General features: G+C 39.3%; 1 protein-coding gene and 1 long non-coding RNA gene across 5 annotated transcripts in view; one reads left to right on the plus strand and one right to left on the minus strand.

Moving 5' to 3' along the window:
* LOC117797477 overlaps positions 1-14,119 on the minus strand; it is a 34,390-nt gene extending 20,271 nt beyond the window's left edge. For both annotated transcript variants that reach the window (XR_004622497.1, XR_004622496.1), the window contains exons 1-3: positions 13,931-14,119; positions 13,183-13,289; positions 12,825-12,897 (exon numbers count right to left, since the gene is read on the minus strand). This is a non-coding gene — a long non-coding RNA (uncharacterized LOC117797477). The remainder of the gene's footprint in view (positions 1-12,824; positions 12,898-13,182; positions 13,290-13,930) is intronic.
* The window catches only part of DIAPH2 (diaphanous related formin 2), a 1,026,009-nt gene continuing 1,019,829 nt past the window's right edge, over positions 14,046-20,225 (plus strand). For 2 of the 3 annotated variants that reach the window (XM_034649855.1, XM_034649854.1), the window contains exon 1: positions 14,046-14,605. In XM_034649855.1, the coding sequence (XP_034505746.1) occupies positions 14,468-14,605 (138 nt within the window). In that variant the 5' untranslated portion in view covers positions 14,046-14,467. The remainder of the gene's footprint in view (positions 14,606-20,225) is intronic. The other variant, XM_034649853.1, reaches the window with a different exon arrangement.

Consider the following 20,225-nt stretch of genomic DNA (forward strand, 5'->3'; position numbering starts at 1 on the left):
TTACATTCAATGTCTTGATTCTTTCAAGCACCCACTCAGATAATTTTGGAACATAAATATATCCCCTCCCTTTGACCCCATTCCCAGCCTTGGGGCTACTTGTTCTCTCTGGTAGCACAGTACTGAGTGTCAGGGCATCAGTTCCCTTAAACCATCAGAAGCAACCAATTCACCTTTTTTGCTCATTTACCACTGCTGTGTTTGCTCCATTCCTGATAGCTCCTGCTGGTTGGGATTTGATACATCTCACATACCATTTACCCCTGACTTTGTTCTTGCCCTTCAGTCAACATCTGGTTTACCATTCCATTCCATTTATTGCTACACTTAAAACATGCAGTTTAGCACTTTTAAAACATCTGAATAGAAGAGTTGTTCTTGAGAAGGAAGTTGGAGTGATACAATTCAATATACTACTACTATTCCTTTCCTTCATTCAGTGCCATGTCCCTTGCTGGTACCTTGTTTTTCTCTTTCCTCTGTCTTATAACCCTTTTGCTCATGATTTGTTTTCTTCTACTTCAGTGGTTCTCAAACTTTAGCATGCATCAAAATCACCTGGAGGTCTTGTTAAAACACAGATTGCTGGATTGGAAACATAGTTTCTGATCCAGTAGGTCTGAATTGCTGCTTGAGAATTTTTAGTATGAAGAAGTTTCCAGGTGATGCTGATGTTTTTGGTCTGGGGACTATACTTTAAGAACCATTGTCCTAGCTCAACACTGTTTATGTTAACCACCTCTCTCCCAACTTGTCTTCTGAGCCCTTTTTTGTGAATTGCCTTGATGTGCAAAGCTGGCAGGTGTGGTTACAGATCCTGATTTTCCATAATCACCCAGGGCCAAGTCTTTAAATTAGAGCCAATGATCTTGGGTTACCCTAAAGGTAGAAATGCACTATGCTCTTTAGAGGTAAGAACATAGAATCAAGATGTAGGATTTATGTTCTGGAGCTCTTGAAACATATTTCCAAAGTGTAGTTCACTGTCCAAATTAAGGTAGTTCAGCATTCTAGAAGTAACAGTGAGGAAGAATAAATTTAGAAAATGAAATGAAATTTACTCCTGAATAACCAAAATAAACGTGGTCTCTCATATTCATATTCATACTCATTTTCTCTCTGTGTGTGTCATTATTAATATGGACATGTTTATATATGTATATATTAACATGATAAATGATTTATCTATGCGTATATTTGTGTGCTTTGCATATGCTTTTTAGTATATAAGGATATATCTAAGCAATCCTTAACTTATGGTAATTTGCATGTCATAAACCTCTAGCATTTAGAGTAGGCTTCTAGCACACAAATAAAAGTATGGAAGTCAGTCTACTTTCTGATACATTCTGAGTACTGCTCCCCATAGTTCTTAGTTTCAACTTGGCGCCTTGGACTTAGTCTCTACCCTATATAGACCCTCTACTCTGTATCTGGTCACAGGTCAACACCAGCAGAGACTTTCATGGAACAGCGACTGAAAGGTTTACATTACTACATCTGGCAGGATGGGAAGGATAATGAACTAAGAAAGGAGGGAAGAAAGAAGAGAGACAAGTAAAAGAGGAAGAAGCTGACAGAGACACAGGTATATGTTAAGATCAAGTATGCTCGATGAAAAAACTAGACTGTTTTTCTTGTTTGGCTGGTGAACTGTTTCTGAAAGCAATCTCAGAAGTGGAATTCTGAGCAATGTTAGCTTTATTTTAACATATGTATAGTCTTTCAAATGTGTATTGTTTCCGAAAAGAAATCTGCTCACTTGTTTCCTGATTTGTCTTTAATGTCACCAAAGACCTCATCCTTTCTGATTTTTCTGCTGGCTACCATCTCTCCAAAATTAATGTATGGTCTCTGTGTTATTGCACTTTCCTGGATCCCATCCTACATGTCTAAATTTTTTTCTTAGCATCCAGCCATCCTACATAAAAAATATTTCTCCTCTCAGATTCCCAGTCTGCATTGTATCATGGTATCATTACCATCCCTGTCAAAATGAACTGAAATCTCAGAACCTAACATGGTAATAAACTGCTAAGCTATATCCTTGGATCACTACTTTCCCCTTGTCCACACTTAAAATGAGCTTTCAACAAACTTCTTTGGTTTTCATAACCCTCCCCACACTCTTCCTTGGTGATCCCACCTACTACATCTTCAAATAATATTGCTATGTAAATGACTCTAAATCATCTACCTCCAAACTTTTTCAGAAACACAAGACCTAACGTCTAATGATGTCTTCATCTTCGTATTTTGCAGGCACCTGAAACGTGGCATCTTTCATATATAACTCAGCATCACATTTTTCAAAATTTATCTCTCCTCTTTGATTCCCAATCTGCATTGCAAAATTATCGCTCTCCCTGTAACTCAGGTTTGAAACCTGAGAATTATCTTTTACTTTTCCCATTCCCTTATTTACTATATCAGGTCATTAGATCCTATAAATATGACCTGCGTTCCCATCTTTCCATTCTTTCTTCTACTGTTCTAAATCATAGTCTTATTATTGCATGTCTATCACTGAAATATCTTATTAAGTGTCTTGGGTCCCTTGAACAAGCCCAACTCAATTATGCATCTCATATCCACCAACCAACAAGTTAATTTATGGATGCCTCCAGGCTGTTTACCATTGATTTTCCTTCCTCTGTTAAGACACCTAGTTATGATCCTGGCTGTAACTTGCAAACTCTTGGATCTATAAGGCAAATCTAACAGGGACTTTAGACCTTTGTGCTATGTTTATTTTTTGACTCTTGGTTTTTATTAGCAGATTTTTGCCTTGGCTCGCCTTTCTACCTCCTCCTTTTCTGGACTATTTTGGATATCTGCAGTAGGTCAGGTTCCTATAACTGGCAGTCAAGTTGAGCCAAAGTACTCATTCTCCAATAAGAGAATGGCTTTTGAAAGTGGTCTCCTAATTTATCTCCTTGTCTCCAGTTTCTTATCTTATAAACCATGCTACACACCAATGTCAGAGCATTGTTCCTAAAATACAGGTCTGTCTAATCATGTGTTTTTCCTGTCATATATTTCTGGCAACTCTCCACAGTTATAGAATAAATTCAGAACAGCATTCAAAGTCTTCCTGATTTGGCCCCTCTTTCCCAGCTTTATCTCCCACTATACAATCATAAAACCTACCTTCTAGCTCCATTAGATGACTAATCAATTTCCAAACTCAGCCCATTATTTTCCTTTCTCTAAGCTTTTGCTCATGTTGTTCCCTCTCCCTCAAAAGCCCTTTCCTCTAATTTCCAACTTTTGGGGTCCTACTTATATTTAAAGGCATAGATTTTCCATGAAACCTTCCCCATTCTTGGGGTACCTGGGAGGCTCAGTTGGTTAAGCATCTGCCTTACACTCAGATCATGATCTCAGGGTCCTAGGATTGAGCTCCACATTGGGGTCCCTGCTCAGCGGGGAGTCTGCTTCTCCCTCTTCCTTTGCCTCCTCCCTCCTGCTCATGCTCATGCTCTGTCTCTCTCTCTCTCTCAAATAAATAAAATCTTTAAAAAAGAAAACTTTGTTAGAAACAGTCAAAAAAACTAAGAGGCAGCCCACAGAATGGGAGAATATATTTGCAAATGACACTACAGATAAAAGACTGGTATCCAAGATCTACAAAGAACTTCTCAAACTCAATACACAAGAAACAAATAAACAAATCATAAAATGGGCAGAAGATATGAACAGACACTTTTCCAATGAAGACATACAAATGGCTAACAGACACATGAAAAAATGTTCAAAATCATTAGCCATCAGGGAAATTCAAATCAAAACCACACTGAGATACCACCTTACGCCAGTTAGAATGGCAAAAATAGACAAGGCAAGAAACAACAATTGTTGGAGAGGATGTGGAGAAAGGGGATCCCTCCTACATTGTTGGTGGGAATGCAAGTTGGTACAGCCACTCTGGAAAACAGTGTGGAGGTCCCATAAAAAAGTTAAAAATTGAGCTACCCTATGATCCAGCAATTGCACTATTGGGTATTTACCCCAAAGATACAGATGTAGTGAAGAGAAGGGCCATATGCACCCCAATGTTCATAGCAGCATTGTCCACAATAGCTAAATCGTGGAAGGAGCCGAGATGCCCTTCAAGAGATGACTGGATTAAGATGTGGTCCATATCTATAGTGGAATATTACTGAGCTATCAAAAAGAACGATTTCTTAACATTTGCTGCAACATGGATGGCACTGGAGGAGATAACTCTAAGTGAAATAAGACAAGCAGAGAAAGACAATTATCATATGCTTTCACTCATTTATGGAACATAAGAACTAGGAAGATCGGTAGGAGAAGAAAGGGGAAGAAGAAAGCGTGGGTAAACAGAAGGGGGAATGAACCATGAGAGACTCTGGACCCTGGGAAACAAACTGAGGGCTTCGGTGGGGGGGGTGGAAATGGGATAGCCTGGTGATGGGTATTAAGGAGGGCACGTATTGCATGGTGCACTGGGTGTTATATGCAACTAATGAATCATGGAACTTTACATAAAAAACCAAGCATGTACTGTATGGTGACTAACATAATAAAAAAATATTATTATAAAAAAATAAAAAAGAAAACCTTGTTAAAAAAGAACTCTTCCCCATTCTCTTCCTCCTATATATTTCTATAATATTCTTTTGCAGTCAGATGAGTTCTTGTCAGTTGCCTTGACAATATCCTAAGCCAAATGAGATCATGAATAGTGTTATCATTCACTTATCCTTAGCACCATGCCCTGGACATATTTACTACTCAATATTTGTTAATATAATTAAAATTATATGTATAAGTTCTAATATGCTAGCTAAAATATAATCTTACTACTTTATAGTCCTATATCATATTTAATCATCAAAAATAGTGTAAAAAGAAAAAGTAATGTAATGACAGTTATATACTATTGTAGGATCACATATAGAGCTTTACCTGCAATGGAAAAGCTTTATTCTATAGATTTGGGATCAAGCTCAGCCTTGTGTATTTTAATTTGGCCACTACTGAAGACAAGGCTTTGAGGCATTCTGATGGTGTAAAATAACATGCTGAAAGATTAAAGGATGAAAATTTTGATGCAAAGCAGGGTTGGTTCATAGGATTTAGAGGCAGGTCTGCCCTTATATAATATCAGGGTGTCAGGTGAAGCTGCTAGTACTGATGAGAATGGCAGCTCACATTAGTCTTTGTTTTGGAGGCAGCAGAAAGTCAGTGTCACAGGGTTATTTGTAAAAAGTAAAGTAAAATAAAAGCAGCAGCAAAACAGATATCCTTACATCTAGTACTCAAGAAATCACCCAGTGATTAAAAGTCTTTCCCAAAAATTTTCTTAAAAATTCATGTGCATATCTTAAAGAAGATTTTCTGAATGAATCTGATGCCAGTATAGATGCACATTTCAGCTTCTAATATGTTGGAATGGAAGACTTAAAAATAAAGAGCATAGTGGCACGTAGGTGGCTTAGTTGGTTAAGCGTCTGCCTTCAGCTCAGGTCATGATCCCAGGGTCCTGGGTTCGAGCCCCACATTGGACTCCCTGCTCTGTGGGTAGCCTGCTTTTCCCTCTCCCTCTGCCCCTCCTCCTGTTTGTACTCTCTCTCGCTCTCTCTGTCACTACGTCTTGCTCTCTCTCTCAAATAAATAAAATCTTTAAAAAAATAAAAAATAAATAAAAATAAGTAGGATAAGAACTATGTATTCTCCACTACTGTATGAGGTGATATACAATTTAATGCAATTGGTTTCTGGGTAGTCCTGTTTAATTAGTTTATATAAACTTCTAAGAGTTGTTCTGGTACATAATGTCTACTTGATTAAATATGGTGTTTGTGGTCATTTCCATACATCAGGCCCATCAGAAAGAAATTCTTCTATTTTATCATTGTATAGGAAAATCAAACCCTGAATTTCCTGCTTTTGCCGGGAGAGGAAGGACAAGACTGGTGTTCACATGAGAATATCAACTCTTTGGAATTTTAAGTAGGTATATGCTTGTCATTGTTTGTATAGCAGGGCAGGTGGCTTAAACAACTGATTTGTATTTATGTCTGAGGAACTAATAGGTAATAATGAACGAATAAAAGTTGATGTGGAAAGGATGAACCTTGAAAATACTATTCTCAGTGAAAGAATCCAGTTACTAAAACACCATACATTGCAAGATTCTATTTATGTGAATGCCTAGAATGGGGAAATCTAGAGAGACATAAAGTGGATTAGTGGTTGCCTTGGGTTGGGAGGGGTGTGGTTTGGGAGGACTGTGGAGGGGTTATGGTTAAAGACAAAATTCTTTTTGGTGTGATGAAAATATTCTAAAATTGATTGCAGTGATGGTTATACAACTCTGTGAATATATTAAAAACTGCTGAATTGTATACTTTAAAACGGTGAAATGTATGATTTGTGAATTATATCTCATTACAGCTGTTAAAATTAATGTGGGAGAATATATAAAACAAAATAAACCTATTTTTTTAAGAAATAGACAGTACATGTACACTTTCAAGGAGGTGGAGAGGCAGGGGGAGGGGAAGAAGGGGAGGGAAAGAGAGAGTAAAGTGGGGCTTGATCTCACAACCCTGAGATCATGACCTGAACCAAAATCAAGAGTCGGACACTTAACCGACTGACCCACCCAGTTGTCCCAAAATAAACCTATTTCTAAGACTTGCCTAACTATTGATGCCTAGATATGAAAACAAGTTATTATTTACAGATGTCAAACATGTCCTCTTTAATTTTCATAATTAATTATATTTTGAAAAGGTCAGAAAATAAACCACAAAGTAAAAGAGACAATAGATTTTAGTTGCATAATTTTAGTCTCACTTTTGAACTACATTTATCTCCAAGAGACTGTTTATACATCCTAATTTTTTTCTAAAAAAACTCTCAACTTCTTAAATAAATAGCATCCCTATTAATACCAATGTGTGTTTCTCTGATCCACACAGTTTAGCAAGCAAACGAAAGTTTTTCCCTCACTGTTTATTATTATACCTCTCTTACTGACTTATAGACTGGACAATTACCATTTATGATCTATTAAGCCACTCTTAAAATTGCTTTGGGGCTTTGGGACTTTGGTTAACAGGGAAGTCTGTTCTTTGTTAGAAGCATATTTTCCATATAAAATTCAAAGGGTTGGTTTTCAGTAAACTGTATAAAACCATAGGTGGCATGAACATGGGAATTCTCAGTCTCTATTAGTCTCAACACTTTCCCCAAAAGGAGAAAATGGCACCATAGCCTTTTGGACTAATTTTTGTGGGGCTATGTTTTAGCTGCCTGGCTTCCAGACCCAATCCCTGTAATCATCACAACGGAATACATTAACCTTTACTTCAGGTTAGTGACCACTATTGGTCATTATTTTTTCCAGGCCTTTTCTTGTCTACTTTTCCTCCACTGGGACCAGTCTTGTTCCTCGTCAAGAGAGGATTCAAGGAGGAGTATTTCAGTAGTTTCTGGCTTAGCATCAGGTGGACCTATTGCTTCCGGTCTTACTGTGATCTCACAGAACAGTTAAACAAACCAGGTGTCTTTGTTGCCTCTTTTATTTGCCTCTATCTGCCTCTCTTTGTAGATTTCATCTGTTATGCCAATTTCTTTAGGCCTGGTGCCCTGCCTTGTTTAGCACTGTCTTGCCAGACCTCTTAAGAGATTACTAATTTGTTTCTTAATCCCAATTCCCATTAGTGGATTCCTGCTTATTTGCCTATCGTTTGCCACCAGACTGGATTCTATTCTCCGTCTGCCTGCCTGCCAGGATATCCAATGCTGGACTTCTAGAGCCTAGCTGTCTGCCTGCTTACTGCCTATTGTTACACAACCCTTCTTTCTGCTTTACCAGCTTGCCCAGACTCTTCCTGTTGGTAACTACAGGAAGCTTCTTAGCTTTCCTGTCCTGCTGTAATTAGTCTCTTTAGTTTTTGTGTACCAGGTTCCTTGGCATGGCTCTGTCTGCAAATGACAAATACTTTGAGATACCATCTCCCAGTTTGCTACTAGGTTTTTATTTCCTTGGGCCAACATTTTAGTAATTCTTGTCTACTCTTTCTTTTCCTTTGTTTCCTGTATCTAATCTGTGGAGAGGAATTTTACTTTTTTAAGTTTTTATTTAAATTCCAGTTAGTTAATACAGTGTAATATCAGTTTCATTGTACAATACAGTGATTCAACACTTCCACACAACACCTGGTGCTCATCATGCCAAGTGCACTCCTGAATCCCCATCACCTATTTAACCCATCCCTCCACCCACCTCCCTTCTGGTAAAAGTTTGTTCTTTCTAGTTAACAGTCTGTTTCTTGGTTTGCCTCTCTTTTTTTCCCGTTGCTCCTTTCTTTTGTTTGTTAGATTCCACATATGAGTGAAATCATATGGTATTTGTTTTTCTCTGACTTATTTCACCAAAATAAAAAGCTTCTGCACAGTGAAGGAAAAAATCAACAAAACTAAAGGGCAACCTAAGGAATGGGAGAAGATATTTGCAAATGACAGATCTGATAAAGGGTTAGTATACAAAATCTATAAAGAACTTACCAAACTCAACGCCCATTGTGAGTTCAAGCCCCATGTGTAGCATGGAGTTTACTTAAAATAAAAAACTTTAAAAAAGCCCAACACCCCAAAAACTAATAATCCAGTTAAAAATGGGCAGAAGACATGAACAGACATTTTTCCAAAGACATACAGATGGCCAACAGACACATGAAAAGATGCTCAGCATCACTGATCAACAGGGTAATACAAATCAAAACTACAATGAGGTATCACCTTATACCTGTCAGAATGGCTAAAATCAACAACACAATAAAGAACAGGTATTGGCAAGGATGCAGAGAAAGGGGAATCCTCTTGCACTGTTGGTGGGAATGCAAACTGGTACAGCCACTCTGGAAAACAGTATGGAGGTTCCTCAAAAGGTTAAAAATAGAACTACCCAGTGATCCAGCAATTGCACTACTAGATAATTACCCAAAGAGCACAAAAACACTAATTCAAAGGGATACATGCACTCCAATGTTTATGGCAGCATTATCAACAATACCCAAATTCTGGAAACAGCCCATATGTCCACTGATTGAAGAATGGATAAAGAAGTGTGGTATATATACATACAAAGGGAAATTACTCAGCCATAAAAAAGAATGAAATCTTGCCATTTGCTATGACGTGGATGGAATTAGAGTGCATTATGTTAAGTGAAATAAGTCAAAGAAAGACAAATAACATATGATTTCACTCATATGTGGAATTTAAGAAACAAAACAGATGAACATAGGGGAAGGGAAGGAAAAATAAAATAAGTTAAAAACAGAGAGGGAGGCAAACCATAAGAGACTCATAACTATAGAGAACAAACTGAAGGTAGCTGGAGGGGAGGCGGGTAGAGGGATGTGATAAATGGGTGATGGGCATTAAGGAGGGCACTTGTCAGGATGAGCACTGGGTGTTATATGTAAGTGATGAATCACTAAATTCTGTTATATGTTAACTAACTTGAATTTAAATTAAAAAGAAGATAAAAAAGTTATTCTGCATGCCACTGCCAGACCAGCTCCTTACTTCTTTTATAACATTCCTGCTAAAGATCTTTACCCCTTACTACCACTGTGTCTTACATTCAAATCTGTTTATATTCTGGGAAAATGCTAGGGGGACAACCATGTTTCCTACTATTATTCAACATCTATGTTCTCACCATTCTACTCAAGCCCCACTGGCCCCTCAACATCATTGGTCAGTATTGTTTCCAGACCATTCTATATGTTGTCTTTTCCTTACTTCCTTTCTTAGCTTTGCCTATTCATGTCTGATTTCTGCTTCATACCTCAGAAGCTCAAGTTCTACCTTCTTGAGAACTTCTTCATCTATTCTAGGTCCAACCAATCTCACCCCTTTACCATGTTATGTTGAATTTAGAGTCAGCACCTCCAATTTAGGCAGCTAATTTTCTCTTACCATTTCACAAATTTGTTGTTTGCTTTCTCAAGTAGATTTTATAGCTATTGATGGCAGAGATTTTCTATTTTACAGTCTGTTTCATTACAAGTGTTTATGTACCATGGATAGCACATTAGCAACTGGTAAATAGAAGAATTATGTCATAATAAGGTGGAAGTCCAGTTGGTTCACATGTGAATTTTCTTAGCACTTTAAGTTTTGAAGTGATGAGGAGGAAGCTTTCTCACAATTAAGCATAAATCCTAGCAATATATGAAGACTTTAAGAAAAAAAGAAGCGGGGCGCCTGGGTGGCACAGCGGTTAAGCGTCTGCCTTCGGCTCAGGGCGTGATCCCGGCGTTNAAGACTCTGCCCCTTCAGTATGACTAGTTCAGTGGCTTCAGCAACATATTAAGTTCCTTACATTAAACTATCGAAGCTATGACTAATGATAATGAAGCTGTGAAGACATTTCACCACAGGTTTTAAAAAGTTGGGTACTCTTTAATTAGATTTTTAAAAAAGATTTACTTATTTGAGAGAGAGAGAGAGAAGAGAGAGAGAGCACAAGGGGGAGGGGAAGAAGGAGAAGGAGAGGGAGAGGGAGAAAGAGAATCCCCAGCAGACTTCCCGCTGAGCCCAACACATGGCTGGATCTCAGGACCACGAGATCTAGACATGAGCCAAAACCAAGAGTGAGAGGCTTAACTGACTGTGCCACCCAGGTGCCCCTCAATTAGATTTTTAATTCTGATGAAGATAATATCTATTAAAAGTGAATGCCCTTGAGGATCTACATCAGGAAGGAAGAAGCATGAAGGCTACCAAGCATTGAGGGGTGTGATGCTGGAGCAAATGCCAGTGGAGATTTAACCTTGTTAGTGTTTTTATTAAAATAGTTACTGCTTTCATTAGTGCTCTGATTACAAGGTTGCATTGGATTTCAGTGCTCTTCCCTAACCATGTTTCCCTAGAATCCCTGTTTTTCTCAGTGTGTAATTCTACAGAACAGGAGATTCTTCAGGAAGACATATATAACATAGCAGAATGTCTGGTATTTTTTTTCTGCACAACATCTATTTTGGTGTTGGCACATAGTACATGCTTAATAAATACTTGTTTACTCTTAGGCAAACTTTATATCACAAATGTTTTTCCATGACCCTAAAGGGGGTTATTTCTCATTTTTGTCTAATCCATGTTTCCTTTCATTTCTTTATTAATGACCCAGATTGTTTAGAAGAGAACATTCAGGAAGAGACACAGAAAGCAAGAGGGATACTATGAGGCTTATCAGGAACCTCTGGGGTAACAAATGACTCTAAGGTCAATTTGAAGAAAGAGAGCTTAGCAGCCTTTTATTTTTCTTTTCTCCTAGGGCTCAGTTTTTAATGTTAACTGGATGCTAACTCATGAGAAGCCAGAGGGAGAGACCACAAGGTCAGCGGGTCTAACATTAACTTTTGATATCCCAACTGACATTAGTACCCTTCTTTTTTCAGCATGAGAGAAAAGAGGTCTCTCCAACCACCAAGCTATCTGTGTGTCCCAGGAAGGTAAAAACAAAGGAATATAGGTGCAGTGAGATCAGCCCTAGAAATGTACTTGGTGAGGTGTCTGGTTCATAATCAGTGGAAAAATCCTTGCAGGACAGTAGTGGTTTCTTTCATGTGTTAGCTTCCAAGAGAGACCAATGACCCTGATGTAGGAAGGAAGGGTGTTTGTTTAATTACTATTTACATTAACTGAAGCAAAATGCTAAAAACCAAACATCAAGAATTAAGACGGGGCTGAAATAATCATAGCAAGTCAAATGTAAGCTGTATCAGGAAGAGACTTTTTCACTTTTTGCGGTAAAGATTATGCATCTTTTACACATACCTCTAATTGGATTTCAAATGTAGCTTCACTTAGCCAGATGATAGTGAAACCCAACCTTATATTCAAATTAATGTCAATCCATTTTCAAGTTTATTGACATACTCCAAACAGAGGTAATTTGTATTACAATGCCTTCCCTTTTAAAACCACACCGATGAGACTTACAAGTCCTTCATGATCTGGAAGCTGCTTATCTGTTCCACTTTTTCTCTTGGCAACAGAAGCCTTCTCCCCCAGATGCCCCCAATTTCTTAACCATAGGGTCTCTGCACATGCTACTGTCATTTCCTTTGCCTGAAATGCTCTTCACCCTCTTTCTTTGCCTTATAATTGCTCAACACAGTTTTGTTTAATACGCTTTCCAATAGCCTGAAAGCCTTATAAGAGCAAGCCATATCTGTCTTGTTCACTATTGTATCCACAATGTCTAGCACAGTACCTAACACTTAGTAGGCTGTCAAGAAATACTTACTAACTTTAATTACACCCTTAAGACTTAGGTCAAACATCATTCTCTTTGGGAAGGTGTCCTGGAACATTGACATTCTGGTGGTTTACCTCCCTCATGTGCTCTATGAGCTCCCTGTTCATATCTGTTTTACTGAAATGCAGTTCTTTAATGGTCTGTCTCTCCCAGTAGACCATGAGGTTCTAAAGGGCAGAAAGTGTGTCCACTTCATTCTTTTAACCCAGAACACTCAGTATAGCACCTGATATACCCTAAGGAGCTTGATAAATACCCATGGAGCAGATTATTGAGCCGTGTTTGAGTCTGGGGGATTCTCACCCATATCCACATCTCTTAAACAGGAATTGGAAGAAAGCATTGGATAAACAGTCATGCCTTTCTGTAGCATGCTTTTTTACTCAATTTTGCAGGAGGGGAAACATTTAAGTTATTTAAATCACATATGTGTTTGTGTGCATATAGTGAGTCGAATACAAAATACACATCAAATTTTAAGATAGAAACTTAGACAAAGCAAATTTACCTTAGGGCTCCTTGTCCACCCTGTCTGGGAGCATGTATTTCCTCTTTTGTGCTGTTTTTGGGTAGTTTACCACCTGCACGATTAAAAAGAAAGTTAACGACAATGACAAAGCCAGGATTAAAACTGTTTTTAGATATGTTATGTTCTTTTCACTCTACTGTCCCAGTTAACTGCCTCATCACATCTATAGCATGGTCTAATTTATCATAATGCACGCTCAATAAACATGCTCATAAACAAATTAGATTCAGCATAGTTAAATTTAGGTTGAAAAGGGGAAGGCAAAAGAAGTCGTGGCTGTTAGATATCTGACTAACAGGCATACGGACATGTTAATAGACTTAGCATCTGAGGTTACCTTTCAGGCTTCTCTAGCATATGTGCTTTTATTCTATGGTGGTGGTTCATTCAAATCGTGCTCTGTCCCTGCAATGTTCCCAGTGTGAACACTATTTTTAGAGGGCCCTGTTTAAAAAAGATGTTAGAAATATAGCCTGGGCCTCTTCCTGACAACCCAAGCACTGAAGACTAACAATGCTTACAGTACCCTGCTACTGCTTCACAAAACACCTAGCATTTTTCTGGAGATTTACGTTTTAAACAAAGCTTTGACACACATGATCTTACTCCCCACAACAACCCTAAACCTAAACTAGTCCCAGAAACTGAAAATAGCACTCAATCCAATTGCTAGCTCTCTATAGGTGCTTTGGTTAAAGAGCCTTAACTGCTCCCCCTTCCCCCAAGATTAGTGGATGCCTCCTGCTTCTACTACCCGCAGCATGGAAATAAAGGAACGACTGTATTTCTTTGATCCCAAAGCATTCATGGCAATACAAAGCACCCCCTCTGTCCATTTTGACCCATACAGTCTGTCTAGGCAATTAATCAGCGCTCCCAGTGGTGGTTTTCCTATAAGATTCCAGCTGTCTTACCAATCCACCCCTCCCACAGAGCCTAGCAGGACCACACCCCCAGCAAGGCCTCTGTGGGTAAGGTGCTCTGGCCTACACTAGCAGAAGCTGATATTCAGGGAGACCTGCCAGTTAAACTCATACTTGAGCCCTTCCGGACCTCAGTTTCCTCATCTCTAAAATGGCCTATACCTCCTTTCTCTTGACTAGTTCCTTTCCATTTCACGCTAGGCCCCTAGGAAGGGAAATCAGTGCCTAACCGCAGCTTCAAGTCCTCTCCTATCCTCTGGCTCCCGTCGCTGCGCTGGGCATGCTCAGTAGCCAGTAGCGGGGGCCCGCTCAGCACTGGGAGTAGGAAGCAGCTTTCGGCGCCCAGGCGGCTGACTGCGGGTACTTTGATGAATCACGTGCGTCGAGGCCGTCTTAAAGAGATAGGCACCTACTTTCCCTCCACCCTAAACACCGCCCTCAGGGCGGCGGCGCCAGCGACCGCGGTAACTGCAGCTGCTCAGGGGCAGGGCTTCCCCAGCGCCGAGTAGTGGCAACGGCGTGTTGCGGCGGGGGTGCCCGGGAACCGGGAACCTGAAATTGGCAGCTCCCGAGGCAGACACACTCTCACACAGGAAGAGGTGATACTGAATCAGCTGGGGCAGCGGGACCACCCCGAGGGGCTTCCCCAAGTTGAGGAGAGGTGGGGTTACAGGTCACAGGTGATAGGGCCGGAGAAAGATGGAGCAGCCCGGGGCGGCGGCGTCGGCGTCGGGAGCGGGAGGCGGCAGCGAGGAACCCGGTGGGGGCCGGAGCAACAAGCGGAGCACGGGGAACCGGGCCGCCAACGAAGAGGAAACGAAAAACAAACCCAAATTGGTGAGTGCTCCCGCAGTCCCCGCCGGCCTTGCGGACAGCGAGAGTCCTGGGATCCTCCGACTGTTGCTCACGGGGGGACCCGGGGCCCCATTCCAAGGCTAACCGCGATCTCGCTGTGCTACTCGGGGAGCCCCTAAAAGAGCGGCCACGCCGAGGCGCGGAGACGGCGCGGGGGCGGAAGAGCACCCCCTTCTCCATTTAACCCCTTTCTCTTATCCCGGGAGGCAGTGCGGAAAGGAGAAAGGCCCCACCCCAACTTGGGGAGACTCCCGAGTACTGGGTAGGGTCTGTTGTTTGTCTAACTTGTGGGCACGAAATCTTTCCGCGATTCCTTTCCTTCTCACCTCAGTCAGTTGCTGGGTTTTGACTCTTAATGCTTAGTGTCCGGGCAGGGGAACCTCTCTTTTCAATCCAAATACTTGGAAGCCCACCCACAGACTTGCAAACCAGCCCCGCCCTTAAAAAACCACACAGCGTAGGCTCCTCGTCTTTCTACTTTACCAGAAATCTAAGGAAGAGTCGCCTACGTGCGCTCTTTCCCGTTGCCTCTTCCATGTGCTCTCACAAGAACCATTTCTTTGTAAGTGTGGGGCGAGCGTGGGAGTTTGAGGCTGGGTGAGGTACCACCAACTGTTGTGTATATAATAGTCATTGCAGTACTTCCACTTAGTTGATTAAGAACGCTCAAAAGCAGTAAGACTGCACAAGTTTCATTGCCCTGAAAGTGTGTGAACCAGTGGTAGCAGTCCATTTCCTGCCACTGACTTAATGTGCAGAGGAATGTGATCTATGGGGCCTGGTATTAGGTTGGGAAATACTGGAGTTTCCTCAACTCATCAGTTAAAAGGGTTCCTCTTTTTTTTTTTTTTAAGTTTATATGAAAATGGTTTAATAGTGAAACTTAAAAACTGGTAACATTAACAAAATAGGTTGACTACAGTGTATTTTTTTCCAACCATGGCAAATACGCGGACATTTATCAATAAAGTTTAAATTTTGGGTTGCATGAGGGAAAATAGTTTTCCTGCACAAACTCAGTAAGTAAATCCTGTTTGAAGGTTCTGCCTCCAACTCTGAAGTACAAGCACATGTTGCACATTTAGTTTTCGTTTTTAACCAGCAACTAAACAATAGGGGAGGAGAAAGTGACATTACTAAAGCCTTTTCTTATGGCATCTGATCATTTGGTCTGTACCTGTTGCACTTCTCTCTCTTGCTTCCAATTTGCCTTTCAATTATGGGTTGTCCGTACTGGAAGACAATGGTCATAGTATTATTTCAGGAAATATACAGATTTCCATTGTGTGGGAAGGGACCTAGTGGGGTAGAATAAAATGAACAGTTTAAAGTCTCATCAATTCCACCCTAACTTGAGGCAAATTGAGAACTTGGGTTACTTGATATGTCCTGTTAACCCAGTATTTAAAATTAAGAAACTGCTTTTTGTGAATTGTCTATGCTGGCAGAGGGTTAATGGGTTTAATAGGTGCCCCCAGCATCATGAAACTTAGAAAAGTTTTGTTAGTGTATCACCAAAGTTTAATATATTTAAAAATTCTGATGTGATTTTGAAATTTATCAGTTTGCGGTAGAGGAGTGATCATGTTTCCTTTTTTATTTTTATTTTTTTGACCCAGTACAAAACTGTGATTTAACAGTGATTAAAAGTTTAAGCAAAAATAAAAGTGAACTCAGGGTCCACGAATAGTTTAGTACATCCAGCAAGAAGCTTCTACTTTTAGGAACTACACTTTCAAGAAAGCACTTATGTCTATTAGTAATAACACCTTGATTATATTCTTCCTTTCCCTTTGGTATTTGTCCTGTTTCATCTTTTATGTTTTACTTGCTCTGAAGAGGTAACTAGATCGTTATGAGATGGTATCACTTTCACTTACCAGCTAACAGCATTCAGTGTTGAACATAGCTTGACATAGTAGAACACGTATTTGAATCCAAGAGTTTGTTAATAGCAACTGGAACTTTCTTTTTTTGCTCAAATAAACTTTTGAGCCTTACATGATTTTACAAGCAGATGTGTCAGAGTTAAATAAAAACAAATTTAGGAAGACATTTCAGCACATTTTAAGGCAAGCAAGTGGACCAAACAACAAGACTTGGTAGACTTTTTTTAAAATAAATGCCTTACTTCATTATTTTAAGTTGTCTTACTGAAGTGCTCAACGTGTTCTTCTAAGGCCTTTTAGGATGGAATTCATCTGGAGTTGTGTAGATTGTAAAAGAGAGCTATATGGTCGTAGAAATTATTTGTGTAGGTGATTGTGGGGGATAGGGGTTCTTAAGTTCCTGAAATTGTATGAAAAAATTTTAGTGTATATAGGTACATTCATTTTTCTGGGTCTCATAGTTTTCATCAGTTTCTCAAAGGCACCTGTCACCTATAGAAGACTAAGAACTATTGGGTTACCGAAGAGAGAGAGTAAAGGAAATGCCAGTTGATTACACTCCAAGTTACTAGGGAGAGGAGGAGGTCAGTGATGACGGGAGAAGGGAAATAGTACTGGTCACACAAATGATTGATTTGAAGATTATTCATCTGGGAGTAAAAAGTTAATTAGATAATGTCTATATATAGTATTAGCTAAGATGAAAGTTTCCATTACATAGAAAAAGTAACAATAGTTATAGTGGAGTCATTAAAGTATAAGGCTTGTGATTCAGTTGTTTTCATTTAGTTCGTTATTGTTCTGGAAAACTGGAGAAGGGAGTTATGTTTTCTGTTGAGAAGAATTACTTTAATTTATATCTCAACCTTTTGATGGGTATTAGAATTTTTTTTGTTGGCTATTATAAATTTTTTCAAAGTGACATTTTAGGACTTTAATGAGTTCTGTTTAAGATTAAATAAAAATTTAACAGAACTTCGTTTAATTTTCTACATCTGTGAATCCTCATAATGACCCTTTTCAATTATTTTACTGAAGGCAGCCTTGGACTTCTCACGTTTTGAATGATGCGTTAGTAGTAAAGCTTTTTATTTTATGTAACTCGTTGGTTAGGCTAGATTGTAGCATGTCATTAAGCAGCATGAATCTTAAATTAATTAGTAATTTGGTGTCAATCCTGGAGTGTATTTTGTCAAATCTAGTAGAGCTCTAGAAGTATTATGAAGGAGCTGCATCTTGAATCCCACATATTTAAGGCAATGACTTGACCATTAAAAGAGGCTGTTGTTAAGGTAGAACTAACACCCCCCCCACACACACACAATGGTGTAGAGTGGCTTAACATTCTTAGATGTTTTTGCATTTTGACTTTGTGTTTCTGTATGATTCCTGAAGCCTTTGGTTCTTTAGATAGTGGAGTCAAATTAGTAACTTTATGTAACAAAAGTTAATTTTTTGGTTATTGTATAACTTCCTGAATATTTGGCTTGGTTTTTTAATTGGATAAATCATGTTTTGATTTAATTGATAAAGTTGAGCCCACTGAGTTCATTTATGCAATAAACATTTACTGCACACCTACTCCGTGCTAGGCATTCTGATGGTTGGTGATACAAAGATGCTCCTAGTCTAGTGGGGGAGACAGGGAAGTTAATGATTAAAGAGCTGTGTGATAAGGAATCATAGGAATATGCATAAGAGGGTGATATATTGTGGAGAGACATCTAAATCTAATTGGATGCTTGAGTGTGACAAGGAAAGGCTTGTCATAGTAGGTGATACTTGTACCAAGACTTGAAAAGTAAGGCATTAGTTGAAGAAGGGGAAGGAAAGGCATTTTTATTTCAAAGAACAACATATACAAAGTTAGAGAGATATGGTAACATGCCTAATAAAGGAACTGTGTGTAGATGTTAATGGCTGAAACAAAGGGTACATATGGTGGACCTGCTAGCAAAGAGAGAGTCCAGATCATGATAGATACTTGTATGCCATTTTAGAGTTTCAACTTCCTTCTGTAAGCCACAGTAGGCCATTGAAGAGATTTAAGCAGGTGACTGGCCTGATTGGAATTAAAGAAACTTAATACAATGGTGAATTTCTTGGAGAGGTGTGCCAGAATGGAGGCAAGAAGACCAGTTAGGAGGAACAGAATGGCATAAGAGTTTAATGTTTAGAAATCTGGACTCCAGTTGCAGCTCATGTACTCATCAATTTACTTGTTCATCTATTTACTAGGCATGTTTCTCTGCACTTCAGTTTCCTCCTGCCACTCCATTGCCTCACATCCGTTGCTGAACATCTTCACCAAATTTGAAATATCCACCTGGTTTCTCCTTTATAAATCTCACCTGCCTTTCACAGCCCAGCTTGTGTCTCAAAATTCCCTTATACTTTCTTTAAAACTTCACTGATTACTTCAGCTTATCAAAGGCTTTTCCTTGTTCTGAACTCATAACTATTGTGAGCCTGAATGTTACATGCTGATTTTGTATCTACAGAGATTTTAAAGTGCTTCTGGGCAGTGGTCCCACTTTATGCCTATGCTCAAAAACCTTGAACACCAGTGCTTGGGTGCAAAACTACTCAGTAAATGATTATTAGCTGGGAATTCTTTCCCTATAGGTCAGTCATTTTGAGAGTGTAAATTGTTGAAAATAGGCATTTAAAAAAATACTCCATCCAATGAACCTATCTGTACATCCCTCTGTGTCCTTTGTCTATTTTTGAAATTCAAGAAACTTCTTGTCTGGGAGAACTCCTCTATCCCCTTTTTTGTTTGGATTCCTGTGATGACAGAGCCTGAACTTCCATGCAGAAAAAAAGTATTAAAACTTACGACCCAAGAAACACTTTATTGTTACTAGTAGGAGACTTCAGATTATTGGCAAAGGAATACTGAATGGAGGACCAAAGGACCTGGGTTTCAGTGTTTATTTTATCTTTCATTTGCTTGTGATCTCTGATGAACTGTTTAAAGGTGGGAGTTTGAGCCCTTTCATTAACATCTGCCAGTTGGACATAATGACTGATTGGCTTTACAAGGTGGTTTAGATAAAACACAGGAATGAATGAGATAGCATTTAGAAAATTGCATATTGCTATACAAATACACAGCATTACTATTAACCCCCTATGTTACTTGAATCAAGTGTGATTGTGGTTGGATGGTTTAATGGCTTTCTTGGAGTTTGATAGCTCTAATATTATTATGGTATAAAGTACCATAATATGGTTATATGTTGATTGATTCCTTATTCCATTTGTCCATTTGGAGGAGTATACATTCTGACCTTTTACTGATAATTCTGTTGGATGTATATAAGATGTGAATTTAGCGTTACTTTTTTTTTTTTTTACTGTAGCATTTTTTAAGAAGCAGGCTACCACTTTCTTTCAGTTTATCAATTTGACACATTTAAAATTTTTGTTAAGGGGCGCCTGGGTGGCACAGCGGTTAAGCGTCTGCCTTCGGCTCAGGGCATGATCCCGGCATTATGGGATAGCCCCACATCAGGCTCCTCTGCTAGGAGCCTGCTTCTTCCTCTCTCACTCCCCCTGCTTGTGTTCCCTCTCTCGCTGGCTGTCTCTATCTCTGTCAAATAAATAAATAAAATCTTTAAAAAAAAAATAAAATAAAATATTTGTTAAAAAATGTTTATTAGGGGCGCCTAGGTGGCTCAATCGTTAAGCGTCTGCCTTTGGCTCAGGGC

The sequence above is a fragment of the Ailuropoda melanoleuca genome, chromosome X (genome assembly GCF_002007445.2).
Source record: "Ailuropoda melanoleuca isolate Jingjing chromosome X, ASM200744v2, whole genome shotgun sequence".
In the NCBI taxonomy this organism is placed as follows: domain Eukaryota; kingdom Metazoa; phylum Chordata; class Mammalia; order Carnivora; family Ursidae; genus Ailuropoda; species Ailuropoda melanoleuca.